Source organism: Prunus dulcis, chromosome 3 (assembly GCF_902201215.1).
Source record: "Prunus dulcis chromosome 3, ALMONDv2, whole genome shotgun sequence".
In the NCBI taxonomy this organism is placed as follows: domain Eukaryota; kingdom Viridiplantae; phylum Streptophyta; class Magnoliopsida; order Rosales; family Rosaceae; genus Prunus; species Prunus dulcis.
Genome location: NC_047652.1, coordinates 21773924 through 21795683, shown reverse-complemented (window position 1 = coordinate 21795683; position 21760 = coordinate 21773924). Strand labels below are relative to the sequence as shown.

Genomic DNA, 21760 nt, shown 5'->3' with positions numbered 1-21760 from the left:
TATGACTTTGGTTTTTTCTTTTGTCAAAACCAACCTTAACTAAATTTAGATTTGCAACTAACTACTCTGTTTTGCCTTGCTAATGATAATATTATTTTCTGTTGGTCTACCATCCAGAGATAACGAAAGTCAACTGCTCCGAACTAAAGTCCATATACTCCAATAGGTGTTGATGTGTTTGTATGCCCCAAAAGGGACACATCACATTGCCCAGCATCTTGAGCTTCTCAAAGTGAAGGCAAATGGGAAAGTGTTCATTGTAAACATACATGTATTTTTCAGAATTGATTTATCTTGTTATGTTTTGAATGTTATATTTTGGCAATATCTAATGATATTACTCTGCGCCTTGTTGCAGTTCCCTACTTATCCTGCTGCAATGTTTCTTGGTGATAGTGATGGAGAGGGGATGAGTCTTGTAATGTATTTCAAAGTTTCTGAGAATTTTGATAAAGACATCTCTCCTCAATTCCAAGACAGCATCAAGGTATCTTCATTTTGTATGCAACTTCATCCATTTTGGATAGGCGTGTACTTTATTCTGATGTACTCTCCCTGATGGAAATGTGATCTTATGTTCTATTGGAACACTTAGTCTGTTGATATATTCGAATGATGCTTTTAGAATATGGTTGACGATGAGACGCAAAAAGTTAAAGGATTCGCAAAGGACTCCGCTGTACCTTTTAGAGAAAGACTAAAGATCTTGGCTGGGGTGGTAAATCCTGAGGATCCTGGTCTGAGTTCTGTTGAGAAGAAGCTTGTACATGCATATAATGACAAACTAGTTCTTTCACGCCCCCAGCACAATTTTTACAAGGTAAACATTGAACATTTATGTTGCCGAGTGTTAAGATGATGAAACAAAAAGGCCAAGTTGTTTGACTTTATGAAGCTCTCTCACATGCAGGGTCCTAACTACTTTGAGATTGATCTGTACATTCGTCGCTTCAGCTGCGTATCAAGGAAGGGTCTCGAATTGGTTCGAGGTGGAAAAAAAACGGAATAGTCGCGAGGCTGTACTCTTCAAATATTCTATTTATAGAGTATAGCCGCTCGGCTATACTTTTAAAATATTCTGTTTATGGAGTATAGCCGCCCGGCCATACCTTTAAAATATTATTTTTATAGAGTACAGTCGCGGCTCTACCTTTAAAATATTATTTTTATGGAGTAAAGCCGCTTGCGATACTCTCTTACAATATTGTATTTATGGAGTATAGCCGGGCGGCTAGACTTAAATATTCTAATTTATAAGTATAGCCGCTTGGCTATACTCTTTAAATATAACAATAAAAATCTGGATTTCTCTGTAGCACAGCTGAGCCTTGAGATAATGAATTAATTAGACATGGTATGTATTTACATTCTAGCTTTGTTCCTCTATGTGCGCTTAGGGTTGAGAGAAACACGTTGCTTATCTTTTTAGGTGCCCTTTGTTATATTTTCTAAATATATTCGAATATTTAAATAGTATAACGGTGCATCTATATTCAAATATTATGTTTTTATTATTATTTAATATAGAAAAATAAAAAATAAAGTCCACAAAATAATTTAAAATAATTAATTAATATTTATTAATTTATGAAATCATTTATTTAAATATTTACTAAAGAAATAATAATAATAATATAATTACTAATTAAAGTAATTTAAAAAAAAGCTAAGATATTACTTAATGACGTATATTAAATTAAAGAAGTTGCCCAAAAAATAAAAGTAAAAAAACTAATTTTATATTTTAAAAATAATAAATAAAAAAAGAGCAAGAATTTTCTTGGCACAAGTCTATGCTGGCAACTATTTGCCGGAGTAGACCTCTCCTGACAAAAGTGTCCTCTGCCAACAAAATTTCGTAGGGAGCGGTCTAATCCGGCAAAATTACGCTGGGATAGATCTTGGCCGATGAAACTTCGTCGGGAGAGATTTTTTTTAATAATAAGTATAAACTTAGTATCTTTAGGTCAATAAATTCGTATTTTAAATTTTCTTTTTAGTAAGTCAATAAAATCTTATCCTTATTTAATTACTTTCATTAGTAATTATGTTTTAATTATTATTTATTTTGTGAATAATTAGTATTAAATATTTTAATTAACTTCATAAATATATTGCTTAATAAATAGTAATTGGTTTTTAAATTTTTTTCTTTAATAAATTACTTAAATACTAATTATTCACTAAGTAAATAATAATTAAAACATAACTACTAAATAAAGTAATTAAAAAAGAGAAATTCAGATTATGATATTTCAAGGGTATAGCTATGCGGCTATATCTTTAAAATATTATGTTTATGGAGCCTTACTAAAACAAATTTATGTCCGGAGTGCTAAATTGAATCAATAAACTTGTGATCATGAAAATATTCTAGTAATTCGTTGACTCACTTGAGAAGTTATTTTATTGATTGTGTACAAATCCACGTGACATGTTGATGTGCTTTATCAAAATTTTCTCAAATTATTAGAATTCTTGCACAATAGTTAACTTATAAAATCCAAATTTGACACAAAGAGAAAGAACAATAAGAGAAAAAATGGTAGCCAAAGGTGGTTCGTATGTTAGATCCAAAGATTCCTATGAAGATGAATCCATTCTCTTTGAAAGGTTTGAAATGTACTTGTAACAACTAAACTTGGAACATTTAAAAGAATAAGTTATGATGATAGAGTCCAAACAGAGATGTGAGGCCACTGTGGGTAGAGCCAGTTTGCAGGAATTTACAACCATGAAGAGAGAAATCATTGTTCATATATAGATCTCTGAACATTGGCATGCCCCCCGAAGGTTTTCTCAGTGCTAACACTAACACATGTAGAGAAATCGTCCTTGTCCTTGAAGGATTCATAGACAGAGTCCATAAAACATAAGAAAAAAGGACTCAAAAGGATTCTGGCAAAAAAATCAAAACAAGGCATGCCGCGCTGACTAATGCTACGGCATACCAGTTGCTATTAACTTTTTTTGCTCAGATTCTTGTCGGCAACTACGGGTCTCGCCCAGTCAAGGTGCATAACACTCCGTTTCCAATTTGAACTATTTTGTCCAGATGTCAATTACTTATTGGGTTGTTGGCATAGACAGCATACCCGTTACAAGTAGGAATTGCTTCTCTATATATGAATATGATACTAATTTTTTGTTACCCGTTACATTTGAAGAATAAAAACGACTGCCAAGACAGGTCAAACCATATTAGCGAACACAAACTCTACTGTTTTCGATGGCATTAGACATGAGAGATGGAAGAGCAAGAACTACGGTATGAACTCCGATTTTTATTTTATTTTTTCATATGGTTAATTGAATCCATATATATTTGTTTCAAGGTTGTTATTTGTGATCTTATATACAAGGTAAATTTCATGGTATATATATTGGTCTCATACGGTCTTGGCCTTTGCATTGAATTGTTATGCTTTTGGCTATAGTTGAATGATTTAGGTCAATATATGTATATAGCGTCTGAATTTTAACTTGCATAATAATACTTTATCTTTTAAAAATATACGATATTTCAATACTACTAAAAGTTAAAATTTGTTGCATTCTATGAATAACTATCAAACTTGTCTTTAAAAACTCTAAACGCTACTAAATCTTTCTATTTCTCTCTTTCATGTTCTCTCGTTGTTTTTCATGATCAGGTGAATCGACATGCCGTGATTGTCAAACTTGAGCTCTATAAAGAAGACATAGCTGTTAGATTTAAGGAATTTCAAGCATCGGTCAAGACAACACTATCAACGGAACAAATACGTAAATTTTTAGAAGCTAATGGCCAAGACTTATCTGGCTCTAATGATGCTCTTCTCCAAAGATGGTTAGTCGATTTTTAATTCCTAGACGCGATGATGAAGTAACTAAGGGCCTGTTTGGTATTCAACTTGAATCCAACTTTTTAAACTCAAAAACAGAATTTGAGTCCAAAACAAAAAAAACCTGTTTGGTAGCACTATTTTTAAAAACTCAAACTCAAGAACAACTAAAAAAGACCCCACTTATTAAAAACAAAAAATATCTGTTTTTTTAGGTTTTTTTTTTTTTTTTCCTCCTAACAACCCATTAGTTCTCAAATTTTTAAATTTTAAAAATAGTTTTTAAGTTGCATACCAAACAAGTTTTTGAATCTTAAAAATAGATTTAAAACTCCTTATTTTTAAAAAAAAATCAAAATTTTTGAGTTTCCTATTTAAATAGGATACCAAACGGCCCTTTATTTGTTTGTTCGATTTCCCAACTTATAATTGTTTGTTGCAGCCAGGACTTGTTGTTCTATGGACCATTAGGGAAATGCCCAGTTTGCAATGGCAATAATTTGGAGTTCACTGGATATTTTTGTGAGTGTGGCACTTGCATCTATCGCTCAAGGTATCCACCAAGGAAAAGAGGGCCCATCAAGTACCCTATTAGCATCATCAAGCAAATCAACCCTCATTTCAACCCTCGTTTCGACCCTCCTTATGTGGTGAATATACTTCAAATCTCATCCATATATTCATTCCCTATTCTTCACATTTGATTATATGTCTGATCAAATTATCAGTTCCCTCTGTGTGGTGTTTATATATATATATAACTTTGTGTGTGTGTGTGTGTGTGTTTTGGTGCAGGAAGATCAAGGGTTCTTCGGCCGTTTATGGCCTGAATTTATTCCCCAACACGATCCATATCGCCCGGTGGGTCATCTTTGCTTGCATATGTAATCCACCTGAACTAATAATTTGGAATGATATGAGATGATTTATTATTTATATGTTGGTTCATTGCAGGCGGGTAACCGAGTGGAAATGACACTAACTACATATCAAGACGAGGTGGAGATCAATGGCCGGAGGATGAAGAAGAGAACTTTTTGGATCTATGTAATGGTAATTGTGCTAACGGGTTTCTTTATGGTCAAACTTTGGTCCAAATTGTCCACAGAATGAAGATATCCCGAAACCTTCGTATATATCACTAAACAAGTTGAAGCTATTGACAATCTTGGTTCAAGTTTATTAAAATATTTTAATTTTTCCTTGCATTATTTTACTATTTTCACACCTAAAAAAACTTTGGGATTGAATTGAACACTTTTTTGAGCGTTGTATATTCACATATTAGATTGGGGGAAGTAACAACATTTTCAAGTTTCTTTTTGAATTTTGAAGATGCGTTTGTTTCGTATTGGGGTGTGTGTGAGTCGATTACTCTAGTGAATGGAGGTTATGTCGTGGTACCACTAATTGTGGGGAATGTACAACACTATTAGTTGAATGCATATTATGCGGTTCATTGGGGAGTCATGAAATTCTGATTTCATCTTGTATTTCACTATCTCAAGAAAAGCAACTTGATCTTTTACCAAAGTTGAAAGCAGTTTGTGATTTAGTTATGATATTCCAAGATGCAAGGGGCGACTTTTCTTCTTGGGGCATTGTATAGAACATAGAGGTGAAGTGATTTTGGCAGCGCGGAGATATCAAGGCTCAGAAAAAACAGTTGCGCGCTTGGAGATGGAATTAGGTAAAACCCAGAAAGATAACGAGATGGATCATAAACTTGCACACACAAAAAAATGAAAAACGACATGCAATACTTGATGATGGACGGCCACGAGCTGAATGAGATCGATGGGTGTGATAGAGTAAGTTCTGTCCGGGTTTGCGCAACCCGATGGGTCGAAGTGCGGATTCTTATCCGGGTCTGATCCTCCTCAGCGTTTCGTCAGTGTCTTGCTCCAATCATGTCATGACACGTCAGATTAAAAAATATTGACTCCAAGGAGTTTCGAACCCTTGGTCTCTTCAGTGCGAGTGAAATCTTGTGCTTTTTTATGAATAAAATAATCAGTATATTTATTTGCTTTCTAGTTATTTTAAAATATAATAAAAGTACCCCAACACATCTTCATGTTTTATGCCTTTTTCTCCTTTAACCTATCTAGGGGTAAATTAGATTGGAAAATCCGATTCCAAACCTAAATAACATATAGGAAATAAATTCAAGCTACTATAGGAAATAAATCTCAATTATAATATGACTAAATGAGTAGATAAGTAATCAAAATATTATCATAATAAGGAATCAAAATTCTAATTAAATAAGGACTCGTCAACATGTGCCCTCTAGGCTCGAAGAAGTAAACTGCATTGAAATTATGGCCTTTATTTTATGGAAAAGAAAAAACCCAGTCGATTGATTTTTATATATAAATATGAAGTTTCCCAGCAATCGGTTGAACAAACTGGAAGATTTGTTTTATATTTGGATCATTAATAAATTCTAAAAAGCTTCTCCAGAATCCCAATCCCATGTGCTGATATGCTTTTGCTTTCATTTTAACAAGCACTTGGTTTGGCTTATTTAATTGTCAGTTTCATCAGGTCATGCATATCTCAACCATCTGAAAAAAAATAAAATGAAATAAAAAAGTGGACAGACAATATACAGTTAATTATATATAATGCAAGAGACATCTTGCATTATTAAACAACGGGCTAATTTAGTTGTGCATGCATATATCCACTTTCTTTTTCTTCAATATGCTCGTGCATGTCACGTGCTCTGTGCACTTTCATGTTAGCAGAACAGATCGCCACTTCCTTCATCTTTTATTCATTTTATTGCGCACTTATATTAGTCATTGGGGAGAATTTAGCTTCATGTCGTTTTGCCTACAATGTTGCTTCTTGTCTTAACGTTTTGTGGTTTGGTTCTAGCTCTGATTCTTTCAAGTTTCAAGACCAAAACATGGGATCCGATTATGCATCACTTAAAATACATATGAGGAGCAGATGTGAGTTAGGAAGTTGGTTAAGATAATATATCGATCCGACCTTTTGTACACGAGATTTAAAGTTGTTAGAATATTTCGTTGTCCATAAAACAAATGGATAGGGAATATACCATTCGTTAAGACCATAATTTGTACCCGTAATATGCTAAATCTCCAAAAGCTTTAAGTAAAAGTTAATCAAAGATCAAACTTTAAATAATCACATATTTATATTAATACTTGTCGTCTAAACTTTTACACACTTGTCACCGAAGCAATGCACTTACTTTGCTATACAAGCATCACTGCATTTAGTCATGCTGCAAAATATTTAGGGCCATTTGATAACCATTTTAATTTTAGTTTTTATTTTTTATTTTTTTGTGCTATAGTATAGAGAAAAAAGAGGCAGAATGGAAGTGAGAATAATAGTGGAGATGAGATTGAGAGGGAAGATGAGAGGAGAGGATGGGGAGGGAGGAGTAACAAAAGTAAAAACTAAAAGTGAAAACTAAAATCTATTTCAAATTGTTTTCACTTTCAAGTTTTTGTTTTCACTTTTGTTACTCCTCCCTCTCATCTTTCCCTCTCATCATCTCTCTCAATCTTATCCTCACTCCTATTCTCACTATCATTTTCCTCTATACTCTAGCACAAAAAATAAAAAATAAAAACTAAAATTCAAATGGTTTTCACGGAGTTTAACTATTATCCATCTATAAGCTACTCTAATTTCAAAAATTCAATGCTAAAACGCATCATTTATGGAGTTGTTCCACTTTATAGAGACTAGTAAAGAACGCATCATATATTCTAATTATTAGTTGCAATGATTCATTTGTTATACAAAACTATCATCTTCGCACGCGCTTCCGTTCTTGCGAGAAGCATTTTTTTTTTTTGAAAAAATTTAAATTTATTTTACAATTAAAAAACATAATGGGTAGTTGTGTTCCATAAAAATAGGATTCATTATCTGAATTTTCTTTTTATTTTAATTTTTTATAATATGAAAAAGTGTGAATTTACCATATTATTCTCATTTAATTAATAATTTTAATTCTTAGTGTTTGGATTAGCAAAGAGCATTTTCTGGTATTTTGAATGTTTCACAATTCTCTAATTTTTGCTTTATATATATATATATATATTTAAAAAGTAAAAGAAAATTAAATTTGGATTGCTTTTTCTGAAAGCAATCCGTCATGCGCCACGTTGCAATGAAATTGCTTGCAATGGCAACATCTTTTATTATATAGACTAGCCTTTCCGTCTGCGAGTGGCATTTTTTAAAAATAATTGATTAATTTTTAGAATTAAAAAAGATAATGGATAGTTGTGTTCTATAAAAATAGGATCAATTATTTTATTTTTCTTTTAATTTTAATTTTTTAATATAAAAAATATGAATTTACCATATTATCCTCATTTAATTAATAATTTTAATTCTTAATATTTGCATAAATTAAGAACATTTTCTGATATATTGAATGTTTCATCATTCTCTATTTTTTGCTTTATATATATATATATAGATTATTAGGTGAGTCCTAAGCCTCAACTATCCTAATCATAGGTGGAGAATTCTTTTCATGGAAATTGATTGTCACTCGAATTACTTTTCCTTCTCCCTTTTACAAATCTGCAGCTGACATGAATATTAGCTTGCTTGCACTATCCTTTTCGTGTTTGGTGTAAAAATCATTTTTTTTAAAAAAAAAGTGGCAAAAGCATCTCCATATATTCAAGTTAGGTTCATGTCACTTACAGTTTACAATTAGGGTTCAAGTCTTATCCACCTCTTCACGGCTCTAATAAACTACACGACTTTTAGAAAAAGCCCAGCACTGCTATAAAAAAGTTTAGGTGCCCCTATCGCTCAACAAAGAGTATAATTCAGTGCCCCACCCTCCAAAAATATATATTTCTTACATATAGCTAGGGGCTATATATATATATATATATATATATATATATGTCAACCTTGAACCCCCCAAGTCAATGAATATGGTGGATCTCTCTCTCTCTCTCTCTCTCTCTCTCTCTCTCTCTCTCTCTCTTAAAGTAGGTATGATAAAGTTTTCTTAAAAGTTGGGTGCAGGCATTGACATATAGGTGTTGCTATTTCATTAAGGCAAAAGGCATGATGCCTCCAAAAACAGGCAAAATCAGACTTGTGACTGTGACTCTGTGAGTGAGGCATAGTAAAAGAGCAGAAGAAAAGGTAGGGAAACAAAAGCAGCTGTATGAAGCTGTAAACCATATAATTATGCACAAGAGGCAGCCAATCTGTTTGGTTGGGTCATATCCAATTATCATATTAATAAACATGATGAGTTACATGCGTGCCCATGTGGCCCACCCCAGTACATGCAATATTGAAATACATTATAATTCTTTTATTTCATCAAAAATGAAGATAAAAAGACTTTGTATTCGTGACAAACTATAGTTAATTACATGTTCAATCAATCGTTAATTACATGTTAACACACGTGATGCTGCGGTTTCCCCTGCCTGAACTTAGACCAAGATGAACATCAAATTCCATGGAAATGTGTTGGCTCATAAACGCAAGGAAGTCAACATAATTAAACTACTACGATCCCACTAATTAGAAAGTTATAAAAAAGAATGAGATTGGAGATACAAAATGATTTGTAAAACTATGGGACTTACAGTTCGAGGGGTGGAAAACATATTCAATATATCCCGGGGCCATTTATAGAAAGAATTTTCAAACGATAATGTCGTTTTTTTATTATTCAACAATTGTCGTTATTTTTATGTGAAAAAAATATACATACGTCATAGATGGTACATACATCAAATAAAGAAGATTACATCAAGGAAGTAATAGAGGTATATATTTTTTCTGTTAGGAAATATTATTTTGGTAACCTTTTCTTAAAAGTAATAGAAAATGCTAATAAGTATTTATCTTAAAACTAAAAATAAAAAGATGAATATGGTAAGCCGGATCCCAGCAATGCGTAATTAGCAATAGCGAATTCATATTTCAAAGGAAGAATATTTTGTAGAAAAGATGAATCTTGTAAACAGGAAACAGAAAGCGACAACCAGAAGACACGAAACAAAAACAGAGGAACAGAGGAAGTAAATTAGTTAGTGATTAATTAAAAAGAATCTGTGAATCCGGATTTTTATGAAGGAAGGAGACAGACGTGAAAGTAAGTTAATGACAAGTATATTGACAACCTCTGCACCATTCTCTCTCTCTCTCTCTCTCTCTCTCTCTCTCTCTGAGTCTCTGCTTTTGACCACCGAAATCTCGGACGCTATTTGCTAAACTCAAGGACAACAATACGAACAGCAAGCAAGAAAGAAAGAAAGAAAGAGCTCAAGCCCACCGCCAACCCCTTCTCTCTGAAAAACACTTGTACAAATTTTATTTATAAATCAAAACCCTTCCTCATCATCCTCCTTATCATTTATCTCCTTCTTGTTCTTCCATTGATATTTAAAGGGTTTTTACCTTTTTAAAAAAAAAAGTTATCCAAGCTTCAAAAGGAAGAGCAGCGAGTTCTAACATCAGACCCGGATCCAACATTGTCGGACCCATCCGCCCCATCTCATTCTCTCTCCGCTTTTGCCCCATACTGGGTTTGGCTCTGTTTCTTGTTTCAGAGAGAGGGAGTTGAAGATACCATTCTGGCAACAAGGTAAGGCTGCGGCTTTTGACGATCTCTATCTGTTTTTACGTCATTGATTGCGTTAGATTTTCTGGGTTTTTGTCCAAAGTTGCCAGTATTTAGTTTCATCTGTAAAGGCTCTCACTTTCCATATGCTGCCTTCATTTTTTTCTCAAATTTTTTTATGGGACGTTTGCTTATCACAAGTTTGTAAATTTCATGGGATTCGTAATGGGATTATGCTCTTTCGTTTCGAATTCATTTGGTTGTGTGATGCTGACTCTTTGTTGTCTGTTTTGATTTGTTTCATTTTCGTTCGTTGAGTTTTGTGTGTTCCTTCTTGTAGTTCTTTCATTGCTTCTTCTTTCAGACGAAATGTATATTTTTACACTTTTTATTGTCCTATTGATGGGAACGAATTCCTTTTTTCTTTTTAAAAACATTTAATTGTTATTATGATTGCTTGCAATCCTATTCGTTTGTCTTCTTTTACATCGTTGGAAGTGGGCCCTCTGCCGTTTCTTCTGCCTTTTGCAATTTTAATATCTCTTTGGAAGTTAAAACAGGAGCTTCCTTGAAACTCAAAGGGTGCTATTCTTCTCTCTCTCCCCCCTTGCCTTTATATTTATGTGTCTGTCAGTTTGGAAACTTATGAAAGAGATGCAGAATTGTTTTCTGGGTATGTAATTCTGAATTTTTTATTATAGAATTTAAGCTCTGAAATTTCTGCCTTTCTTGTTTATATAGCAGTGAGTTGATAGAATTTGCCTGATATTGCTTAGTTAGCAGGGATATTCTTTTGAATTTTTCTATTTCATATAACTTGTGAAATCTTCTGTGTCATTATTTATGTTTCAATTCTGAGATTAGATCAATTGTTTCAATGTTACTATTATGTGTCTTTTATTGTTTGCCTTTATTCAAGTGAAATGTGAGCTAACAATGAAGATGCATTACTATAGCAGGATCCTAACTACTTATCTAATATCATAGTAGCATTTCATGACGTAGCTGTTACCTAAGAATTTATAATCATATTTTGAGAAGAAAATTACAGTGATGAATAAGGGGGAAAATACCGTTCAAGCCTCATCATATTCCTGAAGGTCATCGGTTAGAATCACATTTGGAGTTTTCTTTTCCCATCCCTCCTTATTGAGTGATAGAAGTCTTCTGCAAAGAGGAGTTGTCGTTAGATGTTAGATTTTATAGCCGGGAAACAGTGGCATTGATGGTATTTGTTTCTCTTACATCCTCACACCTATTATTTCTGCTTCTTCATGGAGCTTGAGAAGAAAGAAGACTTTTAGCCAATAGCAAGTAGAGGGACTAAGGTTTTGTTTAGTTGTTCTTGAGGTGGTTGTACTATCTTTTTGTTTGCTGGTCATGTTTATGTTCTAGTGAGCCAGAACTAAATATTTGGGGCTTAAGATAGATACGTGGCTTATCTATGGGACAGGGAAAGATACAGCCCACTTTGTTTGAGAAGGTTTGAATCAGACATTTGATTTTTATGATGATTGCACAAATTTTCATCTACAAATTGATTGAATAACTAGTGTAGTGCTTCAAGTTATCAGTCGTTTCTAACCAAGGTGCTTTCTGATAGTGTCACCATACTCATTAAACATAGAGACCTCTGTGTGTCATCCGTTTGATTCTAATAATTTTCAAGTGTCATTTAGTTAACTGGCCTAGCATTTGAGCCATCAATTACTGAAACAGTCTCGTGATGAAAGAATTGATTGCGTTCTCATGATTATTTGTGATAATAGAAACTGCTTTCCAGACATCCTTTATTCTTCTCTGATGTAATTTGTTTCAGTTATTCATTATAGGCACACAAGTCGGAGGACTTGATGAAGGCATCGTTTTAGTTGCGACTTGCATGATTTAAAAGCTACAATGGGTGGTTGCATGTCAACCCCATCCAAAACAATTAAATTACGGAAAAAACACTGTCAGCGGGTCATCAAACGCCATAGAAAGGCAACCTGCTCTGCTTCAGATAGTACCAAGAAAAGAAATACCAGTTTCAAGAAAATATATAGTGATGCAGGAGCTCGCGTGAGTGACTATGCTGTCAGTGAGTTTGTTCATGTGGACTTTGAGAATGGTGCAACAACTACTCACAGAAGATCTAAGGTTTCTAATTCAACATTCCATCTCGCCCAGCTGCAGTGGAACCTCAGTCAATATGATGCGAATGGTGTGTGCTCTCTTTCATCAGATTTCAACTATCTTTCAATTTCAACCAATAATTCTGACAAGAAAATTCATAGCTCTTGAATCTCATATTTTGAAAGTTATTCATTTGCAGTAATTTGCCAAGAGGAAGCTTGGTTTGACTCAGTCAGTATTCTGGAGTCTGATTCAGATGATGACTTTATCAGTATACATGGAGGTATTGGCCATCAGCCTGTAACTACATATTACAGAATGAAAGCCTTGTGGTCTTGTTTGATTGCAAAACGTCATTACTACTGAAGTAATTTTTCTTGAGCTACTTATTTGAAAAGGATTTTGTTTTGTTTTCTTAATTTTCTTCTCTTATTCTACAGATGGTTTTCCATTAGCAAGCAATCCAATTGGGAATATCTCAAGTGGCCAAGTACTTCAGTATGAAAGATCTGCTCGCTTTGTTGATAATGGGTGTAAGTATGAAGAATACCAAAGCTATATGAAAATAGATGGAGGTAAATCAGATAAAATCACAGGCAAAGATGAGCGCAGGGAATCAAATCGGTTTTCGCTTATTAGTACCCAGGGCTATGAGCTTTCACGCTTAGGGAAGGCTGATGAAGTTTGCAGTAAGAGGAAGAATATATTAGATCACTCTTATGGAAGCTTTAAAGGACTTAGAGAGGATGGACGTGATTCTAATGAAAAAATTCAAGACAATGCCCTGAAATCCGGGTTATCTCGATTGGTACCTTCTGTAAGTTTCAACGATAAGATTCTAGGTGCACAGAGTTTGGTTCCACAGTCCCAGAGAAAGCCATCAGCAGTGTTTAGGCTTTCTTTTAAAAGGAGATCCTGTGATGCAGAAGAAACCATTGAACAATGTAAGTATTCAAATAATTCAATTTTCTTTGAATAGAAAGAAAACTTAGAATATTGGGATTGATGTACGTGTATATTACTGAACATTTCAATGATATATCCACAGGTCAATCAAAAAGGTTTCTGTATCGGCCTAGACCAGGATATATGATTCCATGTTGTAGAGTAGAGAAGCCGACTTCAGGATCTTGGTCTGAGATTCCACCCTCAACTTTTAAACTCCGTGGCCAGAACTATTTCAAGTATGACTTTGGTTTTTTCTTTTGTCAAAACCAACCTTAACTAAATTTAGACATTTGCAACTAACTACTCTGTTTTGCCTTGCTAATGATAATATTATTTTCTGTTGGTCTACCATCCAGAGATAAACGAAAGTCGCCTGCTCCGAACTACAGTCCATATACTCCAATAGGTGTTGATGTGTTTGTATGCCCCAAAAAGATACATCACATTGCCCAGCATCTTGAACTTCCCAATGTGAAAGCAAACGGAAAAGTGCCTCCACTCCTTGTTGTAAACATACAGGTAAATTTTTTTAAGAATTGATTTATCTTGTTATGTTTTGTTTGTTATATTTTTGGCAGTATCTAATGATATTGCTCTGCGCCTGTTGCAGTTGCCTACTTATCCTGCTGCAATGTTTCTTGGTGATAGTGATGGAGAGGGGATGAGTCTTGTAATGTATTTCAAAGCTTCTGAGAATTTTGATAAAGACATCTCTCCTCAATTCCAGGACAGCATCAAGGTAACTTCATCCATTTGGATAGGCATGTACTTTATTCTGATGTACTCTCCCTGATGGAAATGTGATCTTATGTTCTATTGGAACACTCACTCTGTTGATATATTTGAATGATGCTTCAGAAAATGGTTGACGATGAGACGGAAAAAGTGAAAGGATTCGCAAAGGACTCCACTGTACCTTTTAGAGAAAGACTAAAGATCTTGGCTGGGGTGGTAAATCCTGAAGATCTTGGTCTGAGTTCTGCTGAGAAGAAGCTTGTACATGCATATAATGACAAACCAGTTCTTTCACGCCCCCAGCACAATTTTTACAAGGTAAACATTAAACATTTATGTTGGTGAGTGTTAAGATGATGAAGCCTAAAAACCATGTTGTTTGACTTTACCAAGCTCTCTCACGTGCAGGGTCCTAACTACTTTGAGATTGATCTGGACATTCATCGCTTCAGCTACATATCAAGGAAGGGTCTCGAATCGTTTCGAGAACGCCTAAAAAACGGAATACTGGATTTTGGTTTAACTATCCAGGTAACCAGCAATCTTTTTATATTTTTCTGTGTTTTGGCTGGAAATTGTGTTAATGATCTGACTATCGGGTTTGCTGCTTATAGGCACAAAAACAGGAAGAGTTGCCAGAGCAAGTGCTGTGTTGTATGAGACTGAACAAGATAGATTTTGTAGATCATGGCCAAATTCCGGGTCTAGTGACCCTTGATGATGATGAATCATGATCAAGATGCAGGCAGGGCCTGACGTGAAATTGGTGATCAAGAGTTGCTCCTTCTGTAAATCAAAGAAGAAAATATCTTTATACCCCATGAAAGTGTTCCTTTATACCCGTTTCTATAATCATGATTAGCGTTGTACAATTAAATTAAAGGGTATATTACTGGTGATCATCTGCTTAGGATTTAGGAGTGTTACTAGGACTAGGTTTAATATCGGAATCACTTGTACTACTCTATAATTTCTCCAATATAATAATGTGGTTACATATCAATGGCGATGGTACTTAAATTGCATTTTATCTTATATTCGGAAAAATAAAATCACATGCCAAATTTGAATTCAGGACAAAACACAATGGTGGTGACCAAAACTACATTTTTATCCTATACTAGTCTCTCTTCTGCGCATGTGAGAGGCTTTTTTTTTTAAAAAAAATTTTAGTTTATTTTAAAATTAAAAAAGATAATGGGTAGTCGTGTTCTATAAAAATAAAATTCATGATTTGATTTTGAATGTTTCACCATTCTCTGTCTTTTGCTATAAATATATAGATTATATGGTTCATAGTTCATACATACCCAACCAAATCACCGATAAATAATTAAACAAATGCAAAAGAAGTCATTTTATAATTTCTTGATCATTTTAGTTTGGTTTTTAAGAATATAATTTCTTGATCTTTTTATTTATCTCACATGTTTTAAAACTTAAATTACCATTTTCCATCCCATTACAATTTCTGTTGATATAAATTCATTAATTAGAAGCATTTTAAAAAAAAAAAAAAACATTTTCATCTTGCACTATGCAAGGGCATATAAGGAAATTTGATTGATTGATTTATTTCCGAAAAAGAAAAAACAGAGATTAGGGTTTTGAGGGTATAAATAAAAGAGTGGAAGACGCAGGCAGAAGAAAAGTGCCCGAGGCCGAGCGCTCCCCTCTTAAGGAAGAGGCGGCGTGGTATTCCACGGGAGAGGTTTAATCGTGGCGCACGTTAGTGCGTTGGGCACACATTAACAACCAACTTCTTAATTAGGGGTTGCGTTTGGGGCTCCATGGCCGCTCTGCTGCTCTAGTTTTTGCAGTATCAGCGATCTGTTTGCCCTACATTATTTCTTCACTTTTTTTTTTTTTTTTTTTTCAAAACCAAATTTCTGGCTTCTGAATCTATAAAAGTTATTTAAATTTGTTTTTTAATTATCTCTTTGTTTTTGTTTTCCCCTATGCGATCTGAATTCATCGAGGCGAGCTGTGTAGCTTACGAAAAATTGATTTGGGTTGCCAAACGTTTGCTACATTGTCCATGGTGGTGTTGTACTTGTACATGTGTATAAATTTTATGCCTTTTCTGAGTTTATGATGATACAAAGGGTTTGAGGTGGCCAGCAGAAATTTGTCATTTGAGCTCCAATTATACTCGAGGGTTGATGATGAACTTGATTCAACAAGCATTGCCAGCTCTTGCACCATTTCTCTGCACATATATAAGTTCCATTCACGACACATTCGCCTTCTCCATGGCATACGCTGCATAATAAAACTATTTGTACCACATTTACCAGATATCTCATAGAGCCACTTGTAATGCCTGGGGTTCTACCTCTGAAACAAATATGACGAGTAATGTGATAAGTAATATGGTACATGTGTACCTCTTTAAGCTCTACCATGATCAAGACTTGCCTGCGTACCTCTTTCAAACCTTGATCTGCGAGCTGCATGGCGTATATGGCTTTCATTCCTCCGCAAGTGTTCATCCATTCTACACAGTTGGGAAATTAGCGGCCCCGAATACTCAATTATATGCTTCTCTTCATCGATGGAGTCCTAATACATTGTTAAAGGATAAGTCATAATAAGAGCGTTTTGGGTAAATTGTATCAAAGATGATGATTGTGTCCTTGGTCCTTACCATGTCGTTTCCTGTATCTTCTGATTCATCTGCCCTGCAAAGTTCAGATGTATCGAAAGTTCTGAGCTTCCGTATTGCAATCTTGGAAGTTCCATTCCCTTGTCTGGTAAAGTCAAATGTACTCCCTGCAAAATTTGTATCCAGTGCACTGAATTGGCTTTTAGACCCATCTGAAACTGCGGATTTTGTACCATCCTCATTTTGCCTTTTTGCCCATGTAAAGCCACTTGCTGCTGAGATATGTGCACCAGAAGAGAATGTACTATCTCCCTGGGATGTGTTCAACTTGCAATTCTCTGAAACTGTATCGAATGACGGTTTTAGAGACTCCCGGCGCAGAAGACCTCCTTTTTCCCTCAAGATAAGTGGGTTGCAACGAGCAGATTGAGTATTATCATCTTGCCCATCCTGCACAGTCAAGGATAAATCATTCAGTTAAAACTGGCTGGCTTCTTGCTTCTTCCTTCTATAACACTAACACAGATACACATGCATGAATAGAGATAGAGAAACACCTCTTTTGGTGCTAACTTAGCCGAATTATTTGACTCTTGCAAGGTCTTACGAACTCTCCTTGGCTTCCTTGATGTCTCTCGAGCTCGAATACCAGGCCTTCTCCTGACAACACAAGTTATTCAACACAATTAAGTTGTCTGAGAATGTAGCAAATGCAGTCATCTAACTACCCCATAATGAACTTCAGCAGTAAAGCATTGTCTTAATCTATGAAGTATTATACATTTGAATCCGGTTCTCAGTAAACTTCACGACTCAAAACGGAAACACCTGAGTCATATAGATATATCCGAACCACAACCTCAATAGAAATGTTTATGAATGAAGAATTTACCTTTGCGAGTCTTCACGACTTTTGGTATCCATTTCTTTGGTAGGAGGATACTTTGGCAAGTGAGAGGGATCACACGCATAAGGTCTTGTTCTGAAGTACTGGAGGAAAATATCCATGATAAAGAATTGAATCAGCAAAGTTAGAACTTTTGTTAGCTTTAAAAAATGTCTCTTTAAAACAATGTCCAAAGGATTTGCCATGTACAACTACTTAGGAAAGCCAACTTGTGCCAATGTTTTGAGCTCTATATTGAAATTCAGAATTTTTGCGTTGAAGATGTTTCTACAGAGATCATGTTTTCATAACCATTACCTCAGCCATAAGGACAGAGGAGGCAGTCCCGCGCTTGTAAGGTTCTACTGAAAGAAGATTTTCTAGCATGTCCACTGCAGTAGTCGGAAATTCTTTACACCTCTCCCTAAGAGAACTGTCATAAGAATACTGAGGTTTAAACATGGTTGCATGAGGAAGCTTTGACGCTTTCCAGTATTCTTCTGGTGGAGAGCCACAAAGCTTGAAAATTTTGTGTAATTGTTCAACCTGTAAAATGAGAGGGTGGTTGTAAACTTCAGCTGTCAGATAAGTACAATCTCAAATTATCATAGTCCCCTGGAAATTAAATAAAACAGCATGAGAGTCTGTTAAGTGCTAGAAAACCGAGACGCTAGTTATTAACTTCATCTTGAATTCTAAATGCCATAGTGCTTATGAGGATTGTATATTAGCATACAATAAGGCAAAGGTTTTATAAATACATAAACAGAGGAGCACTGTGCTTACCTCAGTTCTCCCTTTAAGGATAGGCTTCCCAAGAAAAAGTTCTGCGAATACACAGCCGACACTCCATAGATCCACGGATACTCCATACTCTGTTGCCCCCATCAGAAGTTCAGGTGGACGATACCACAAGGTCACCACACGACTGGTCAGCGGTTGCTTGTTCTTGGAGTTAACGACATTCGCCAATCCAAAATCTCCCAACTTTAGAATCCCGTCATTGTTTACCAAAATATTTGATGCTTTGATGTCTCGATGCATAATGCCTCTTAAATGACAGTGCTCGACTGCAGATAATAGCTGCCTCATATAACACTTAATCTACAGAAACAAAATTGAGCCAAAATTATTCACTTGTATGGTAGAGAAAAAGAAGAATGTTCTGACAAAGTTGTATACTTGTACTGCAGAAAATGCTTTGATAACAAATACTGTTTCTGCAAAACTTGCTAAGGGAAAGGAATTAAGCAAGAATCTAACCTGCATGTCACTGAATTTGATGTCAGAACTAGCTACTAGTCCAGCAAGATCGTGTTCCATGTACTCAAATACGAGGTATATGCTACTCGATGATTGAGATGTTATTATCCCCTCCAATTTCATGATGTTTGGATGATCAAGCCTACGAAGAATCATAATTTCTCGTGCCATAAATCTAATGCTCTCCGGCTGATAATTGTCAAAACGCACTTTCTTGAGTGCAAGAATCCTCCCTGTTTCAACTTCGCGTGCTCGAAACACGCTGCTGTACGTACCTTGTCCAATCTACATGCACACAAGCAATTAGAAAGAACGATTGTCAAAAATCAATAAACTGTATGCAAATGCAAGATTCAAAACAATGTGGGCAGAGAATTAGCTATATATAAATAGCACATTTCTAAAACTAACATGCATGTGAGGCCATAATCATAATGATTCACTTGGCATTGAATTACACCAAAACAAAAATCACATTGCAAGATTTTGAAGGCTTGTACATTTAAACAAACGAAAGATGGGAACTGTCTCAATTTGAATTGAATCAATCAGATAGCCAATTCATTGGCAAATATTAAATGCAGAAAACATCAGCCTGGAATCTAATGTGATAGTAGTACCAAAAAAAAAAGAAGCAAAAGAACAGAGCATGAGTTGCCAAAGGTGTTACCTTCTCCAACTTCTCATAAGAATCAGCTTTGAGGGGAACCCAGCCATAAATGGCTTCACCGGCAGCGGCGCTGAGCCAGGAGGGCCAACCGGCGGCGACTTGCTCAGCCTCCAAAGACACTCGATTAGAAAAACCCAACCGGAAGCTAAATCCGCTGCCTTTCCCGCCATTATGACTATTGTGACTATTATAACTATTTAGAGACCCCTCCTTCTCCTTCTTTGGCTTCTTCAACTGAATCAACTCTCTGCTCCGATCCTCCGACTTGTCCTGACGTTGAATATCCTTCTTACTGTTGGTTTTCTTAAATTCGGAAGAATTTGAATTAGACTTAGATTTGGATTTGGATTTGGATCGGTTGATTTTACTGTTGTTGTTGGTGGTGGTGGTGGCGCTGTTCTTCAGGGAAGAAGAAGAAGGCTGCAGAACGACAGAGCCATTGTCGGCCACGGCCGCCGAGTACTCGAAACAAGGAGACGCCGAGGCAGCCGCCTGCTTCGAGCTGATGCAACCCATTCACCACCGCCAAATCCCGCCAGCATCGATCGATCGGAAAAATGTGGGGTGGCGGAAGATCGACGGCCAAGATCGGGAGATGGGTCGATAAAGGGAGGTTACCCCTACAGCATTACGAGCTCAAAAATGGATTTGCATACGAAGCCAAAATTGGGGGAGGGACAATAATGGGAGGCTTAAGCCCTCGGGAGAAAACAGAGTCGCCATTTTTGGCTGGTTTTTTGGGTGTTTCCAATGAGTCCTCGGTTTTTGCGAAATGTGCGGGAGGATTATGAGGATGCAATGGCCAACGGTCCGCAACCAAAGGAGGACAATTACAGAAAGAGAAAGAGACGACAACAGACAACAACATTGATTTCTACATATACATGCGTGGGTCCTAATCTGTTTCTTCATCTTTCTCTTTCTTTCTTTGTGTCTTTTTTGCTTTGCTTTCATTTTTATTATATATTTTTTTGGGTTTGTAATTTTACAAAAAAAAAGGAAAAGATGGGATGTTGGTTGTTCTGTTTTTATTTTCTATCTTCCCCATTTGTTGCTTTCATGGTTTGGTGTTTGGTTGGACAAATGTACAGAGTCGCACAGAGACACTGAGAGAGAGAGAGAGAGAGAGAGAGAGAGAGAAAGCGAGTGAGTTGCGGAGTTTGTGTCATGACTGTCATTCATGGGGTGAGAGGTGAGGGTGGTGATGGTGGTTGCAGGCCAACTGCCCAACAGCCCCACAGCACTGCATGATTGTATATCCAGAAACAGAGTAGATATTATTAGTCTTTTGGAACCCTCCCCTGTTTTTGTACATGCTATTCAGTTTGGATCTTTGGCTCCACTTTAGACTGAAAAAAAGTAATAAACGGATAAATAAAAAAGACCCCACCTTCCTAATCCACATCAAATTGTTTACTGTATAATATAGCTCTCTGTTAATTACACCACTCCACCCGATTCAATGAACTCAGTTTATGTTTGATATAAACTTTGGACCACAGTACATTTGGATAAAGAACTTTGGTATGTCGGTCATTGTTCCTCCAAAAAACTGGTCAACATTTTGTTTGAAGGCTGTGCTAAATTTATGAGTCGGGGTGTCACGACAATTTCTAAAATTAGTCGTTTCTTTTTTCAATTATGCAAATATGTGCTACGCAGTGTTTTAAAAGAGGCTGAAGTATACGAACACAAGACACTTTGATCCGTTTGATATACAAGTAAATTAAGGCTCGTTTGAGAGTGATTTTGAGAGGACCAAAATCACTTATGGGGATAAACACCACCCTCATATTTCTCCATATAATCACTTTAAATTACTTTAAGTGGTTTTAAAATGATTTTATGAAAAAAGAAGTGATTTTCTCTATAATCAATTAAAATCACTTCAAATGATTATTTGCTTATTTAGCATCACTCCTAAATGAGTAGTTAAGAGCTATTAATTTTAAAATCTTTCTTTGTTGCTTCCAAATGCATGGTTGTAAACTTTTGTGATATGGTTTTCGAAACAGACGTGACCATGCAATTAAAACTTGGATCTCTAACCAAATCATGGAAACCAAACTTATTCGATATGCGAAGCCACATCTTCAATGTGCAGGCAGTCAAC

At 35.5% G+C, this 21760-nt stretch overlaps 3 protein-coding genes and 1 pseudogene across 7 annotated transcripts; 3 read left to right on the top strand and 1 right to left on the bottom strand.

The window, feature by feature from the left end:
- The first annotated feature begins 1 nt into the window (after window position 1).
- On the top strand, window positions 2–1009 carry LOC117621989 (annotated as a pseudogene).
- Window positions 1010–3229: 2220 nt separating this feature from the next.
- LOC117621988 (protein ADP-ribosyltransferase PARP3-like) lies at window positions 3230–5315 on the top strand. The gene is made up of 5 exons (XM_034352504.1): window positions 3230–3268; window positions 3654–3829; window positions 4207–4474; window positions 4620–4685; window positions 4779–5315. The coding sequence occupies exons 1-5, from the start codon at window positions 3230–3232 to the stop codon at window positions 4935–4937; spliced, it is 708 nt and encodes a 235-aa protein (XP_034208395.1). The 3' UTR covers window positions 4938–5315.
- A 4649-nt stretch (window positions 5316–9964) lies between these two features.
- On the top strand, window positions 9965–15226 carry LOC117623490. Of its 4 annotated transcripts, none has more exons than XM_034354489.1 (10): window positions 9965–10449; window positions 12245–12628; window positions 12740–12823; window positions 12981–13484; window positions 13589–13724; window positions 13845–14007; window positions 14099–14227; window positions 14347–14541; window positions 14632–14754; window positions 14838–15226. In XM_034354489.1, exons 2-10 carry the CDS (start codon window positions 12325–12327, stop codon window positions 14955–14957), a joined length of 1758 nt encoding a protein of 585 aa, XP_034210380.1. In that variant the 5' UTR covers window positions 9965–10449; window positions 12245–12324; the 3' UTR covers window positions 14958–15226. The 4 variants fall into 4 exon arrangements, with proteins under 4 accessions (XP_034210380.1, XP_034210382.1, XP_034210381.1 ...); XM_034354491.1 differs by having other exon boundaries at window positions 9999–10449; window positions 12258–12628; XM_034354490.1 differs by lacking the exon at window positions 9965–10449 and adding an exon at window positions 10989–11098.
- A 1010-nt stretch (window positions 15227–16236) lies between these two features.
- On the bottom strand, window positions 16237–20432 carry LOC117621462 (protein IMPAIRED IN BABA-INDUCED STERILITY 1-like). Of its 2 annotated transcripts, XM_034351954.1 has the most exons (10): window positions 19648–20432; window positions 18978–19262; window positions 18501–18818; window positions 18033–18260; window positions 17721–17818; window positions 17386–17488; window positions 16871–17278; window positions 16650–16785; window positions 16518–16560; window positions 16237–16432 (listed from the first exon to the last, which is right to left on the bottom strand). In XM_034351954.1, the coding sequence occupies exons 1-9, from the start codon at window positions 20161–20163 to the stop codon at window positions 16526–16528; spliced, it is 2127 nt and encodes a 708-aa protein (XP_034207845.1). In that variant the 5' UTR covers window positions 20164–20432; the 3' UTR covers window positions 16237–16432; window positions 16518–16525. The 2 variants fall into 2 exon arrangements, with proteins under 2 accessions (XP_034207845.1, XP_034207844.1); XM_034351953.1 differs by having other exon boundaries at window positions 16237–16560; window positions 19648–20431.
- Between the last annotated feature and the right edge of the window lie 1328 nt (window positions 20433–21760).